The 16,768-nt window shown below is 37.0% G+C and overlaps 1 protein-coding gene across 6 annotated transcripts in view; it reads right to left on the bottom strand.

The window, feature by feature from the left end:
- The window catches only part of PHKB (phosphorylase kinase regulatory subunit beta), a 202,666-nt gene that overhangs the window by 16,824 nt on the left and 169,074 nt on the right, over positions 1-16,768 (bottom strand). For 5 of the 6 annotated variants that reach the window (XM_081215337.1, XM_081215333.1, XM_081215335.1 and 2 more), the window contains 3 exons: positions 15,062-15,119; positions 12,780-12,870; positions 9,749-9,951 (listed from right to left, as the gene is read on the bottom strand). In XM_081215337.1, coding sequence (XP_081071463.1) covers positions 9,749-9,951; positions 12,780-12,870; positions 15,062-15,119 — 352 coding nt within the window. Of the gene's footprint in view, positions 1-9,748; positions 9,952-12,779; positions 12,871-13,800; positions 13,892-15,061; positions 15,120-16,768 lie in introns of all 6 variants that reach the window. The other variant, XM_081215338.1, reaches the window with a different exon arrangement.

Consider the following 16,768-nt stretch of genomic DNA (forward strand, 5'->3'; position numbering starts at 1 on the left):
CCCCAAACAACTTAATGTCATGAAAAGAAAAATGGGGTAAGGGGTACTGTTCTAGATTAAAAGTGACTTAAGAGATGTAGCAACTAATGCCATGTGTGGGCCTTCTTTGGGACCCTGGTATTTTTAAAACAAAGTCATTTTGGAGACAACTAGAGAAATATGAATAAAAACAGTGTACCAGGTAATATTAAGGAATTACTGCTAATTTTGTTGGGTTTGATAATGGTACTGTGGTTATTAAGAAAATGTCCTTTTTCTTACTTTAGATATATACTTACTAAAATATTGAGGGGTAAACATCAAAATGTCATTTGGCTGTAAATTTCCTTTATAATTTATAGCCAAAAAAAAAATAAAGCAAGTATAGTAAATATAAATTACTAACAATTGCTTATACCCATTTAAATAATGGGTATATAGGAATTTACGAAACTATTCTGTTATTACACATTTAAATATTTTCATAATGAAAAGAAAAACAATGAAGACAGACTTGAATACCAATTCTGTCAATTACCAACTGAACCCCATTTCCAAGTTATTTTTCAAATGGGAATACTGTATTACTATTACTTGTTCAGCTCATTTTATGAAATTATTTTGAGGAATAAGTAAGACAATGTTATGTTAAAACTGTTAAAATGATTTTGAAATTATAGAGTTCAATTTTTATGTTCAATTGTTATGTTCAAATTATGTTAGCAAACTCCTTTTATTTGACTTCTCAAACTCAGGTTGGAAGAAGTGCCTCATTGATTTCACTTCAGGAGGTATCCGCTTCTAAAATAAGTAACTAAATTTTTTAAAACACTTTTTAAGGTCCTCCCAAAACTTGAGTTATTAAAACTAAACATTTTCTATCACATTTACATTTTAAAACCTTCAGTATCATAAACAAAGATAGCTGGAGATCTAAAAATTTCCCCTCAGGCTTCTATTTACAAAATCTCAGCAGTTCTGTGAGCAAATTATAGAAAACATTGTACTCAGCAGCCACCAAAGAAAGAAGATGACTTAAAAAAAAATAAATTTACTTATTTATTTATGGCTGTGTTGGGTCTTCGTTGCTGCATGTGGGCTTTCTCTAGTTGAGGCGAGTGGGGGCTACTCTTTGTTGCAGAGCATGGGCTCTAGGCGCACAGGCTTCAGTAGTTGTGGCACATGGGCTCAGCAGTTGTGGCTGGCGGGCTAGAGTGCAGGCTCAGCAGTTGTGGCGCATGGGCTTAGTTGCTTCGCGGCATGTGGGATCTTCCCGGACCAGGGATCGAAACTGTGTCCCCTGCACTGGCAGGAGGATTCTTAACCACAGAGCCACCAAGGAAGTCCCAGAAGGTTCATTTGAGCACAAATGAATCTAACTTATTTGCCAGATTGTTAAAAATACATTATTTGTTCAAAAATATTGGCCAAGTTAATCTGTTTAGCTTGGAATTCTTCAAAAGACTAAAACAAAAACAGCCAAAGAGCCTTATATATGAACAGAAACTTAGAGAAAGTAAATAACCAAGTGAGTCACACAGTTTAGAAAATCAAAGACATTTTAATCCATTTTTAGAACTACTAATACAAAACAGCATTAATTCCTTTGCATGGGAAAATCTGGCTTCTTACCCTCATTCCTGCTGACAAAGTCACCAAACCTGATTTGACAATTCCAATGTAAAAGCACTTAATGCAAAATGGGGAAAGCAAGCAAGCAAGCAACTGTGGAAGGTCAAAAGAATGAAGGTTATTCTTGGACCAGATCCTTATAAATTCAGTCTGTCTAAAGAACCAGGGACATGCTCTATTTGACAATAAGCAAATGAGAGAGAGGCAGATGCACACTACTGACCAGATCAACCTTCAAATGCAGCATGGTCTGACTTGACAATTCCTCCATAATGCTGGAAAAATGTGAAGAGGCGGCCTAGTATTCCTATACAGTCCTGGGAATAAGTTTATCTTTCTAAAAACTCTTTTAGTGTGAGGTTGGTTAGCATGTTGTATATGTATTGGCATTTTCCTTTCCAACCTGCCCCAATTAAGGAGTGAAATATAAAATAATCATTTTGAGGTAATTCCAAGATACTAAGAAGTATTTGCCAAGTTTACTGTTAAACAAGTGAACAAATAACTGTCTGTGCAAACACTTTACTAAGCTATATGACAGGAGATGAAAAGTTGCAAGAAGGGACTGTTCTGCTTGATTCCTATTAATACAAAGAGGGTGACAATTTGATGAGGCAAAGTGAGCTTCCTGTTTGGTAACTGGAGAACAATCACTCACCCACTCTACCTCTGATCTAATCATAACAGAATAGAGGTAGAACTCCATCATCTCACTTCTTTACCTCGTATCAAATGTCAAAAGCAAAGTACTATGAATGAGTATCAGACCATGCTAATGAACTCAGAGCTGCAATTATCTCCTTTTTCCTTTACTGCACAAGCAATGTTATAGTCTGGTACCTATGACACCAAAGGACTTCTCTTAAGCACTGGATGTGTGATCCACAGATGCAGCTGTGGGCATTAGAAGACAAGACATGCATGGATCATAATGGCTTACAGAGGATGTCCTGGCAGTATGAAAAGCAGGGATGAAAAAGACTTGATAACATATATCCTCAGGGGTTGTCTCCTGAATGACAGACCTAGAGCAGAAAGCAGTTGATTGGAGGTCTTTACAGTAATGGGCCTGTCAGGAACTTGATCTATTTCAACATGAAAGCTGGAGCACAAATCAATAATGAGACAGCAAATCAAATCATTATCACACTAGAATACCATTCCTGTGAGCAGGTTAATTTTGTTCACTGGAGTGCCTGATAGCAGTAATGTTGAAGAAATTGCATTGGCAGGATTAACCTTGGGAAAAAGAGAAAAGAAACATGGTGGTATTGGCTTAAAGCAATTGAGGCAGTGGGTGATGTAAATAAATAAAATTTAAAAATCCAAAAACCTCAGAGGGAGAGTTTAAAACAGAGAGATACAAGAATACATAGTGCAGGAGAATTATGTGTAAGATGTACCATGACTAAGACAAATGTTCTTATTTTTTATGTCCATTCAGCCTCATGAATGTTAGCATTTCAGGAGGAATATGGTGTTAAAAGATGGCTAAACTATCAATCTCTTAAATCATAATCAACATTTAAAAGATAGAAACAACAGTAAAAAGTCAGATATGAATGAGTCTGAAATGCTGTAATTAACCTATAAGGAAATTAAAAAAAAGAATGTTTTCTATAAATCCCTTCCCTTCTTTCTTTTAAAATCATGCGACAGACACAAACGGGTGACTTAGAAGAGCAAGAAATTCAACAATTTATAAGAAATCTGACACTCAAGGACTCTATAAATGAATTATTTGTTCTTAAGCAAGGTTTTAAGCAAAACCTTCCAGGGACTAATTCAAGGTAAATTTTGTAAAGAAACATATAAATAGAGTATGTGTTTGTGTTTGCTGCTAGCAGTAAATGCAAGGAAGCTGTTCATTTAAGGAGCTGAGGTCTGAGTAAAATTTATTTAGAATAAAGTGCAATAAAAATATATTAAAAAGATACAAAAATATCTTTTTTCTTTTCAGAAGGGCACTATCACAAGCCTCACAGACAGGATAACTGCAATTCTCTGAGGTTGTTAGATATCCCTTGAGTAGAGACAGGGTTCCAAAACCTTTCTGTTAATATGGTGGAGGGGCACCGTTGCAGACACAGGAGAATTTTTTTTTTTAATTTTTTTTTATTTAATTAATTTATTTGGCCATGTTGGGTCTTTGTTGCTGCATGTGGGCTTTCTCTAGTAGCAGTGAGTGGGCGCTACTCTTCGTTGTGGTGTGCAGCCTTCTCATTGCGGTGGCTTCTCTTGTGGAGCACAGGCTCTAGGTGCACAGGCTCAGTAGTTGTGGCTTGCAGGCTCTAGAGCACAGGCTCAGTAGTTGTGGCACACGGGCTCAGTTGCTCCGTGGCATGTGGGATCCTCCCGGACCAGGGCTCAAACCTGTGTCCCCTGCATTGGCAGGTGGATTCTTAACCACTGCGCCACCAGGGGAGTCCCCACGGGAGAATTTTTCAGTGTCTGCCATGCTTCATGAGGTCCCACCAGATGATGGTGGGGTAAGACCATGTCAGATGGCAGCAGAGGATCCAAAAGGGATTTTGAGTTAAGGTTTCTTTATGAAATGCTTGGGATCATTCCACTGGACCTTGAAGGAGAATCAAATATGGTGGAAAGGGATACCTCTAGGGTGAACATTTCTTGTGGGAGCAGAGGGTCTTTGCAAACCTAGGACTGGAAGACAAGGGTGAGCATATGTGTGTTTGTTGGAGGGGGTGGGTGGGGCCTGGGATACTCCTCCTTGGGATTTGTAGTCTGCAGAAAGAAATCCCCAGAGGTACTTGCTCTCCAAATGCCACAAGATAGAGGACCTCAAATTACCAAATGTCACAGCAATACTGTTTAAGTTTTATCCTCTGCAAAAGACCTTCACATTCCTTACCCAGAACCGCCACAAACCAATGAAGAAGCCAGAGCAGGGACAGCCTCCCTATTTTATATACATGAGAGCTGGAAGAGGGATGGGGAAGCATGAACTCTGGAGTCATTCACCCTAGGTCCAAATCATGGTTCTTAGTCTTGTGACCAAGTGCAAATTACTTAACTTCACTGAATTTTCATACTATCTTAATATATCTCTTGCACTGTACAAGGGGCTAACCTAGAATCAGTTCCAAATCATCCCTATTTTCTTGGTCTCATGATGAATAAAGGGGGTAAGATCTTATTTTTTATGTTTGTTAATTTGTAACTGTTCAGCCTCCTTGGTGTGTCTTGTACTGTACAATGCTAAATAGTACTGATCCTAGATTGGAGGACTGACAAACTAAAGACAAAAACCGTCAGGAGGCAATGCACATCATAGCTGCTACATGAATACTTGAATGTAAAATGGGTCATAGGTAGAAATCATGTAGAAGGGACCATAAAGGGCATAAGGTTTTAGAAACAAACAGTAAGGCCTGTTTCCCTTAAAAGAGAGCAACACTATACATAAGTGAAAACATGCACAAAGTATTTAAGATTGAAGAACAAGAACTTTGGAGTCAGGCAGTCCTGGGTATAAATCCCAGTTCTTTTACTTACTGATTTAAGTCATCTAAGCTCTCTGAATCTCAGGTTGTTTACTTTAAAATGGGGGTCCTAGTGACTACCTCAAAGTTGTATGGATTAAATCAGATAATATATTTGAAGTATTTTTAGCATATTGTCTAGTATATGATAGGTGTGCAATAAATAACATGTGGTTATGGAGATGGGGGAGGAAAGGAAGATGAAACCGTTCACCAGAGTAAACCTTTGAGTGCAGGAACAACATGTTACTCACATATATATCCCCTTAGATCCTTACAGGGAATGCTGCTTAGAGAAGTACCATTATCAGGTAATTTGTACCCTACTCTGATATGATTAACTGCACCATTCCATTAATAAGTGGAGAAAGTTCTACATCCTTCTATTCTCTATATGTATGACTAGATTTTCATATAAACAAGGCCCTGTTTAACTTTGTCATTGCCTGAAGGACATGACTTGTACAAACCAAGTGCACTTATCAAAATTAAAAGTGTCCTTTATGTCTCTGAGTAGAGAGCCATGCTTTTGTTTTTCCTAAATTCCCCATCACTAGCTCAAGGCAAACTACCTGAATCTACTTATAACCTATATAATAAACAATCTGCCAAATTTTATTGAACATCTCTTGTGGGCTAGACCACAACACAGATAGGAGGAGAAGATCTGGTTTCTATCCTTGGCAGAAGTAAATTTCTTAAATAAATTACTTCTTATTTAAAAAAAAAAAAAAAAAAAAGAAGACGACTCCGGGACTTCCCCAGCGGCACAGTGGTTAAGAATCCGCCTGCCAATGCAGGGGACACGGGTTTGATCCCTGGTCTGGGAAGATCCCACATGCCACAGAGCAACTAAGCCCACGCGCCACAAATACTGAGCCTGCACTCTAGAGCCCACAAGTCAAGCTACGGAAGCCCGTGCGCCTAGAGCCCGCGCACTGCAACGAAGAGTAGCCCCCGCTCGCTACAAGTAGAGAAAGCCTGCGCACAGCAACAAAGACCCAACGCAGCCAAAAATAAATTAAAAAAATATAAATAAATTTAAAAAATATAAATAAATTAAAAAAAATTAGACTCCTTCCCAACTGACAATGTCCCAGTGTTTAGAGCTGACCCTGTGAGTCCAGCATATGGGGGAAATACACATAATAAGTTGGGCAGGGACACTGTTAATACCCAGAATGGGAATATAATGCCTCGATTAATTCCAGGATGAGTTTCAGGACAGTGAATAAAGTTTCCCGGCAAATTTCTTCAGGAGGCTTTTTTCTATCATTAGATTTTTTCTATCATTAGATACTAAGTCAGATGCTCTGTCCTGACATTTTTATTTCGGGTGACAGTTTGAGAAAAAAAGAGTATTTTACTTCTCACGGAAGGCACTGAACATATAGAATAGCAGATACAGAAACAGGAAGAAAACTATTTTTAGAATAAACTAAACATACTTCATTCCCATGCAGAGAAAGAAGCCTCAGGTCAGATGGATTCAAGGAAGAAAATTACATTGGATTTTTGAGAGAACATAAATTAGCCGAAAATGCTGAATAAGCAGTAAAGGAAAAACTACTTAGAGGCTGAAAAACACAGCATTGTAAAATCCTGGGGAACAGTTAACTTTTACTTTAAGCCTTTGCTTAAGTCACGGTAAGGATGACTATCACTTAAAGAGTCCCCTGAATAGAACGTTTACTACAAATAATGTGCTTTGGAAGAGTTATAACCTATACTTCTTAGTCAGCCTCAGAGAAATGCCTGAATCTGTGACAACAGAGTACTTTTAATACCTGTATGGATACGAAGAATCACACCTCTTTTCATTTAGAGACAACTCACATGAAAGACCCATTTCTGCATCCTCATATATAGTCAAGAATTAGAGCTGAAAATTTTAGAGCTAACAGAGACCGAAAAATCAGGATATGATTCAAAGTTCTTATAATTGATTTAGAATACATCCTAATATTTGAAAGGAACTATTTTAAGGGATAAAAATGAAGGTCAAGTTCTATGCAGAGTGAGTTCATTTCTCAATCAAAAGAAAGAGGAGATAAAGAATGGGAAGCGCACCTGAAATATACTCTAACTAAAATCAGGTAAACAGTTTAAAAACTAATAACCTCAACTAAAAAAATTTAAATAAAACTGAAAAACATAACTTACAAAGTAGAAATCTCCCAGAGAAAATAATTGACACTGATTTTATGTATATTTTTCCACATATACATTATACACACACACATATATATATATACAGTATTATTGTTCTTTTATAAAAAATAGAACAATATATTTGCAACTTTTTTTTTCACTTAATTTATCTTGGACATTTATAAATGTCAGTACATTGACTTTATCTTGTTACTTGTAATGGCTGCACAGCATTTTATTGTATGGCTCACTATTTCAAACAAGCATGAAATGAAGACTGCTGTTAAAGTATGTCTAAATTCCTAGAATGAGAATTGTTGAAATGAGAGGCATGCAGATACTTTCAATAAGCAACTAGTTTTTTTTTTTTTTTTTTTTTTTTTTTTTTTTTGCTGTACGCGGGCCTCTCACTGCTGTGGCCTCTCCCGTTGCGGAGCACAGGCTCCGGACACACAGGCTCCGCGGCCATGGCTCGCGGGCCCAGCCGCTCCGCGGCATGTGGGATCTTCCGGGATAGGGGCACGAACCCGTGTCCCCTGCATCGGCAGGCGGACTCTCAACCACTGCGCCACCAGGGAAGCCCAGGCAACTAGTTTTTAATGTAATTTTTTGAAGGAAAAAATGGGTACTCATTTTACATAAAGTGCTTCATACTCACATGCAAAATTAAAACTAAGAAATGAAAGGGAAAATAAAATCAAGCCAGCAATAGAAGAAAAAAAAAAAGAAACAATAAGAAAGCATGGTAACTAGAAAACAAAACATAATGGTAGAAATTAGTCAAAATATAAATGAAATGGCACAAATATCACATATATTTCTATTAAAAGATAATCAGACTGGATTAAAAGTAAATATGGCATGAATGTTAAATATAAAAGACATATCTATATAAAATGAAAAAAGAACATTGAAAGTAAAGGAATAGAAGACAGTATACCAAGCTAATAAAAACAAAAAAAGAAAGCAGGCATGGCAGTAATATTAGACACAAAGAATTCATTTGTTATATTTCATGCATTGTAATGGGATCATGGTTATGCTTTTAAAAAGTCCTTATGTCTTAGAGATACACACTGAAGTATTTACAGATTAAATGATATGATGGATTTGCTTTAAATCTATACGGGAGTGTGGGTGAGGCAGGTAGTCGGGGGGGTATGAGTGAAATAAGATTGGCCATATGATGATATTGTTGAAGCTGAGTAATACTATGGGCTTTATTATACTATTTTCTATACTTCTGTAGATGTTTGAAATTAAAATAATTTTTTTAAAATAATTCAATTACAAAATAAATGACACAAGATACATTGTTAAAACATGGCAACATGGACAAAAACAAAGTTTTAAAATATATAAAGCAAAACGGATAAAAATGCAAGGAGAAATGGACAAATTCATAATCAGGAGAACGTTTTACAATTTATCAGCAATCGAAAGTCAAGTAGGACAGAAGTAGTAAAGATATTGATGATCTAATTATACAACTAGCAAGCTAAACACTTACTCACACTCACACACATTCGCAGGTATTTGCGCCTGACAGGCTACATAGTCTTTTCAAACACTTGAACATCCCCCAAATTGGCCACATATTAGGTTACTCTATATGCTCAAGTATTGTTTTCTGTTGACTTTTTTTACAATTAGAACATATTCACATGATAGCTGCATTCAGTACAATCAAAAATATGTTTAAAAAATGAAAAGAAGCATTTGTACTTTACTTGGTTGTGGCAGGCCTTTTAAACATATTATTTTGTTTCATCTCACACAAAACAATGAGGCTGGTATGAAAGCAGGAGGGAGGTTCAGCCACTGGCCTCAGGCCACTGAGATGAGTGGCGGTCTGGACTTGCACTCAGTTCCGCTGGATGCCAGAGCCTGGTCACGTGCTTACTGCACTGCCTCACACAGTGTTTGACTAAGAAGATTCAAGATCACCAGAGCCTTACTTTCAACTTCTCCAAACAGAACACTTTCGATTTTAATGACTAAAATTTAGATTTTGGTAGAAAATTCTATAATAGAAGAATATTCTTATAGATAGAATATTCTTAAAAGGACCAAGTTTTTATTTGAGTGTGTCCTCCTGACACCTAATTTTACTAAAAAAACCCCACTTTCTCTTAAGTCTTATCCACTTATTTATAGGATTTTTTACAAGTATTGTGCATAATGGGGTTTTTGTTTGTTTTGTTTTTTAACATGATACACCTGTTTAAACCCCTGGAGTTTGATTTTACCAGAGAACAGAGTTATTCCCCTACATCTCACGTTGGGAGTTAAATATGTTTACCAGGAGGGTTTTTTTCAGGCCACTAGTATTTATTTCTTCATACCACCAGATGTTGTCTCTATGACTTAGGGCAAGATGCACTTTCCTAAATACCCACCAGATCTGGGGCAGCACTTCACTCAGAGAGGCCGAGGACCACTTGAACAATTCTCTTTATGCAAATGCAAAGTACTTTACTCACCCAATTCGTATTTTCAGCATGCCACGGAATAACTCCGGGTTATTGGAGATGATCCAGCCAATATGAATGACCAGTTCTTGCTGAATGACCGCCTCCCTCTCATCATGGGTATTACACTTGTAATAGATGATGTTCTTAATCACTCTTGGAGACAAAGGATTAGAGATAACCTCTTCTTCATGTCCAAAGGCACCCAGAGTTACCTATAGGTGGCAGAATTTTATTGTAAAAATTTCCTAGCTACTAACAGATAAAAGAAAAAAATTCAAGGCTCAGGATGACTGGCAGGATGAAATTACTCTAGGGAAGTAAGCTAGGGAATTAGGTAGAATAACTGTTCCTGCTACTTATCAAAATGGCTTTCAAAGGATGACTCCCACTGGAGTTCATGATGGTTCAGTCTGGTCTGAAATACAAGGGCAGGTGAGGGTCCTGGTTAGGACAGTGGAGGTGAGTGGATAAAATCAGGGAAGGAATATAAATAACTAATGAGATAAAATTATTCTGAATGACTTTAGTACTAGAAACTCCCCAGAGAAACCAGAATACACTGACTAGTTTTATTTTAGTGCACAGTCTATGTTTGAGAGTATAGCCTTCACCTCTTTTACAGTTTCTCATGTGGACGTGTTTACGCTTTAACAACACTGTAATCTTTTCAAAGGCAGGTGTAAGGACATAAGAGTTGTAGTGTAGCCCCACTTTTCCTGGCGTAGTTCTAGGCACCTAGTGAGTGCTGAAATACTTGTTGATGTATCTCTGGTCTGTGGAGGGGAATAAACAAGACTGCCCACAAGCCTGCGAAATGAGAAAGCACAGAGGGAAATGGCAATGAGAATTCAAAGCCAAGAGTGCTGTTGAGCCTGGGCAAGAGAAATTAATACTCTGCTGCCCCTTTCTCCTCTCGCCTTAGCATTCTGCCTCCCAGAAAAGTCTGCAGCCCCTCCTTCCTCCTCATTACCCCTCTCCCACTCTCTTCCTTGTACAGTGCACGATTATAAGATGCAGGAAAAAGAAGAGGACATCAAAGGGCCCTGTGTTTTCTGAGATGAGGGGAGAAAGCAGAACAGGGGTCTTCTGCCCCAACTTTGTGATGGAGTGAAAACTGAGAACTGCTAGTTTATTGTAACACAAGTGGTACCAACCAGTTAGTCCACGTGCGATTACTTTTATTAAAATGTCATCTTGTAAAGAGGAAAGCAAACAGAGGGCACATCATTGCCTCTGGAAGCAATGATGACTAAATCACTATTTCATTCCAGGGAGCTTGAGGTGATCTGAAAGTGCTCTGTAGAAACAATATTACTTCAGTTCTCAGGGTGGAATTTCATAAATAAGCAATTGCAAACTTGGAATGCTCCATTCTCATTTCTTTTTTGTAAAAGTGTAAGATGCAGTGAATGAATGGACTTCATACATCTGAAGCAGAGCTGTCAGCCTCCCAGGTACCCAGCTCTGTAAGTGACTATGTCCCTGGGAGATGTGCTGGTCTGGTGGGCAATGGTCCAGCCACAGGCTCAGGACAGGCTCCAAGGCCTCCAGGATTCTGCTCTGTGAAGAGAATCTCAGAATCAGAGGCTGTAATCCCCCTCTAGATAGTGTATAGAATGGACATGACCAACCCTAACCTACCCCTCCTCCTCTCCAACTGTCAGGTGCCAGTGACCTCAGAGATCGCCAAAACCTTCTCATACATCGTAGAATTAACTATATTTTCAGATATACTACAGGGGCCTAAAATCCAAGGAAAAATAGCTTCCCAAAGCCTGTTTACTTTCTTTAAGGGGTGGCTCAGGCCAAGGCAACAATACAGGACTCTGTGGCTGGATTTGAGGATTACAGTGAGGAAAGGAACCCCATAAATTACTACCTGTGTCTTGGTCTATTTAGCTGATGAATGAGGATGAAAATTCTACCTCTTAATAATTTGGAGAAAATAGAAAATAATGTATGTGAAAAGTGATTTAAATTTTTCTCAGGAGTTTTTTTATTAGTACAATACTTTTTTATTGTTATTAAATATTACAAAATAAAATATTCTTTCAACTTTTCAAAAGCTAGATGTCAAGATGAAATAATTTCAGTTTTAATGAGTTAAGAGCCCTGAGATATGAACAATGGGTTGATTCCATCAAAGAAGGTTAAAGTTTTTTGTATTATTATATCCCTAGGTTAACTATCAGGAAGACATGACAAAGCACACATACTCCCAAAGAAGAGATAGAAAGCAAACAGGTTTTCATTCCAATTAAATGATTATTCAGCCAGGTAATTAGAGCTTATAGAAAATAAAACAAAAAATGAGCAGCCATATTCCACTCCACATAACCACGTGCACAGGCTCAATTCAACCCACATTCACCAAGTGCCTCTCCAAGGCCATGCTGGGCACACTGGGACAGGTGCTGGACAAGACATGGACCATGACCTCTGGGGGTTCACGGCCTACCCTGGGGTGAGAGACACACATTCAAATGAACTGGGATCCAGGGCAGGTTGTGAGGAGTGTCACAGGCCTATTGTGAGAACCCAGAGAAAGGGACTGCTAACTGGAGATGGCTCTGTGAGGAGAAGATGACAAGAGCTGGTCTTGGTGGGAGGGGAGGAGCTGGAAGGAGAGGTGGCCCAGAGGGTTAAGGATCTGGGGAGTCAATGCATTTCTAAGGGGGAGAAGAATCTTAAGTGGAGTAGAAGGGAAAATGCGCCCTTCACTGCTCCCTGTCTTTGTTCTACCTATCCTAAGCCTGTCTGGAGTGTTTTAGTAGGTGTCATACCATTTTCTTTGTCAGTATCTTCACTGATCTCAAGTTAACACAGAAGTTGAAAATCAAAGCTCTGAGGTGCAGCACAAATACTTAGTATCTGTGCATCTTTAAGACTAGATTTTGCTTGGGGAAGGAGCCTTTTGTAGAAATGCCTGAGTCGTGGTTGTGAGAGACCTATGACACTGAGGCTTGCCAGATTTAAAAGCCAGGGTCCTGCCCAGAAACCTTTGTGACTGTGATGAAGAGTCTGAAAATCAGATACTTACCTGTTTGCCCTGCACTAAAACATTAGTAATGGATGGGGCCAGGCTGTCCACTAGTTTACTTAAAAGACTTGCTGTATGGCGCACCACCGACCTGGGGGCGAAGAAGAGAGCAGGCCAGAGGTTGACAAATCTAAATGATGAATGAGTGGGAGTCTGAACAGGGAGACTTAAAAATATGCACAATTAGGCCCCCATGTAATAATGTGGAGGAAACACTGACCCCAAGACACTGGACCTAACAGCTGAAATCTCCCAGATTGTAGGACCAACCAGAATTAGGGAGGGATAACCTCATCCTCACCTCTGCAACCAGCATTATTTGTACCATTAACAATTTAAAAAGAAAGAAAAGGGAGCCTAACTATCCCTTTGGCAGGGAGTGGCATAGGAGGAAGAATTGATTATTCTGATTTTGCATTAAAAAATTCATTATTAAGACTGTCACTGGTACATGCCCTCTATTCCTACAACCGCTTTAAATTAAGTTTCTTTCGGTGCCTAGATAACCAAATCCCTGGATCAGGGGACTCACTTAGTACTCAATTTTAGGAAGTGATACAATGAAATACCAGCATTTTTTTTCTTGCCAGAATGTTGGAGGAAGGAATTCACACTGCTATTTTTACATTTCTGAAAAAGTCTTAGACTGTAAGGAGAACAGATTTTTAAGCACAGCACCTGCAATACATAAGACATTTTTGCCCCCTCAAAAGTAAAAATTCACGTGGGACTTTTAGATGGAGAAAATAAAATAAAAATGTAGGTTTAAAACTGTTTTCTTGTATTTCAGGATATCTATGGGAGCTGACCTATAAAAAACACTTACATTGCTTTATCTCAACATAGATGAACTAGTAGAAAATTAAGTCATATCTGATAAAGTTAGTGAAACAAACACTTCCTACTTTTGGAGAAGCTTTCACTCACACATTGTAAGACCAAAAGACATATTTAACCCTCAGAACACAAATAGGCCCACACATTTCAAGCAGCTTGAGTTTCCACATTCTGTGCATGTTACCTGTTTCCCATGTACCAGAAAAGTAGTAATGTGTGGGGCTATAGAGGAAGAAAATTTCTGGGTAAATGCAGCCCCGTAGCGTACCGCCAACCTGGGTATGTCAGTAGAAAGCCATAAAAGGGAAAATACAGTAAATAAAACTTCCAGGAGTTTGTTCTTTTAAACATAACAGTCAGGACTCTAAATGTTTGCTAATGATTTATCTAAAATATTTAAGTATTAAAGTATTAAAATATTAAGTATTAAACATAAAGCAAATACCGGTTTGCTTAACTGAAGATAAGATTATAGACCACATTTGAAATTTACTGACTAAAAAGCAACATCTATTGGTTTGCATGCCTTACTGTGCTGAGAATTTACAGCGAAAATCTGAGACTTAACCACAGGATTATTACATGATTTCTTCTGGGTCGGAATGGTATATTTATTATAAATCATAGAGTTAAAATACTGCTAAGAGACTGTTTTGTCTAATCCCCTTATTTTAGAGATTAGAAAACTGAGGCTCATTAAGGTTAAGGGAGTTTCTTATGACACTGCTTGAAACTTTTTTTGCAAAATTAGATAATAATGGGTTATTAAAAATATATATATATATATTTATATACTCTTAATTTCAAAATGTTAGATTTTGCTAGTAAAACTGTTAGAATTGCTTCAAAAATGTAGATGGCATGCATTTAGACATACCTACCCCATTGTGAAATTAAACAATCTTATCTCAACTTACCTAATTTTTCTTCAGTCTCTGGGAAGAGACTACCTCTGCAGAACGTATCAGTTACTTGTTATGAAGCAACTACAATCACTGGGATTCATTCAACTTAAGTCATGAGAGAACTATTGCCTAAGTATATTATTTTTTGCTTGTGATTAAATGAAACACTGGTCTCTTCATGACCTTCTATAACAGAACAAGTTTCCCAAATACAAATTAGAACCTAAAGCATCTTGCTGGGACAGAGGAGGTACAGGGTAGGAAAGAGTCATTGGAACATCATTCCAGTGCATCCTCTCCAGGTTCTATTCCTATGGGTGTCTTTACTCCCAGACATGTTTTTAATAACTTGGGAGAGCCATGATAAAATGCAATGTAGGCAGATCCTTAGAAAGTAGGCTGAGTCACAGTGCTGTAACCTTGGAGTTTAAAAGTAAAAATTAGGATGAATAACCACCTTAAAGACTGGTCCATTATCTTTAGGATACTGAATATGGAAACATAAAAATAAAACATAATGACAAGGACGCTAATACGAACCAACATTTTTTGCTGCCAGCTCTTCTATAGACTCTCTCAATGTGATCAGAAACGGTACCTAGACATCAGATAATAGGGTCTTTGTTGAAAAATGCTTTTAATTAAACGCATAACATTTATTCTCCTTAAAAAAAAAACTCTTGAATTTTCATTTTGTTCCATTAGAGTCAATACATCCATCCATTAATGTTCTGAACTACCTGACATATTTAAATATGTAACCCAAATATATAGTGTGAATGTCTCCAGCCCTTGTTACTACTTAGTTTGAGTATATGATTTGGAATAAGTACTTTATTTCTTGAAATTCATTGTTTTCTTAATACACAATCTATGTTTTTGATAAGTAAAAATAAGTTATTTTACTTTACTATAGAAAATAAAAAACAGAATATAGCAAATTGAACAAATACTATAGACTGACTATACATAATTCTTCATTTATTTGTTCAAAAAAACTTTATGGTGATTCTGTTATATGCATGATCATATACCAGTGCTCAAAAAAATACCACTGGGTTTCATTCTTTGGGAGCAATTTACATGCGGTCTGGCCTCATGACTGGTTTGTCAGTAAATTAACCATGTGACAGGACAGAGCACAAAAAAGGGTAAACAAGGGTAAAGAACAAGATCTTTATCATTTTACCCTGAACTTATTTTTATAGCTTTATAACAAATTGGATAAAATTATATTCAGATTCTGTAGATGTGTATGATTTTCAATATATAAGGTTTCTCAGATTTAAAACATTTAAAGTCTTTTAAATATCTAAGAAACAGATGAATATTATTCCCAAGTTTATAAAAATGGTTTAAAAAATAATTCTCTCAACACTTTCATTATAAACTATTTTATATAAATTTTGTTTCATTTTAAAGCACTATTAAAATAACCATTCTGAATTCTAGGTTCCTAATGAAATGTCTGCTTTTTAATTATCCTATTGTTTTAAAGTATAAATTATGATAAATGTCCTCAATATAACTAGGATCCTGTTTACACTTTGAGTTTCAAGATTAATTAGAAACATGAAGGATTCTGTTTGAAATTTGCTTAGAGTTCTTCTGCCTTAATAATATTAAGTTAAAAAATTAAGACTATTCAATTCACTGTATAATACTCAAGACAGTTATCTCTTAGCTACAATAATGCAAAAACTAAGTAGACCTTATTTGAATAAACAATTATGTTTAGTTCACTACCAGAACTATAAGTTTTATTAATGACTTTGCTGTTTAGAATATCAACTCAATTTCTAATTCTAACCAAACAATATGCATCTCTGGACAGAGAACTTCCAGATGAGCTAAAAATTTTGAGTATCTAGACATTAAATACTTGAAATGTATCCTACATTATTCTGTATTATAAAATGCCGGGAGTAGACCATGATGTAGAATTCAAAGATTCCTTAGAGTAGTGACTCAACATACAAGTGCAGATTTCAGGGATAATTGGGTTTCATCCTTAATGCAGAGTGGACATGAACACTATTAGAATGATTTATTTTTGTAAACAGTCTTGAGAGTACAATTCTACTAAATGCCATGTTCCATTTCAAATGGCTGCTGCAGACCATCAAGGAGCTAATTTTTATAGCTATAATGATTGAATACTGTTCTTGAAAACATACAGAAAATAAAACTGGAAACAGAAACTGTCAATAAACAACTATGGAGTTATCAGAGGTTAACAGTCACAGG

Source organism: Mesoplodon bidens (genome assembly GCF_964165515.1).
Source record: "Mesoplodon bidens genome assembly, chromosome: 18".
NCBI lineage: Eukaryota > Metazoa > Chordata > Mammalia > Artiodactyla > Ziphiidae > Mesoplodon > Mesoplodon bidens.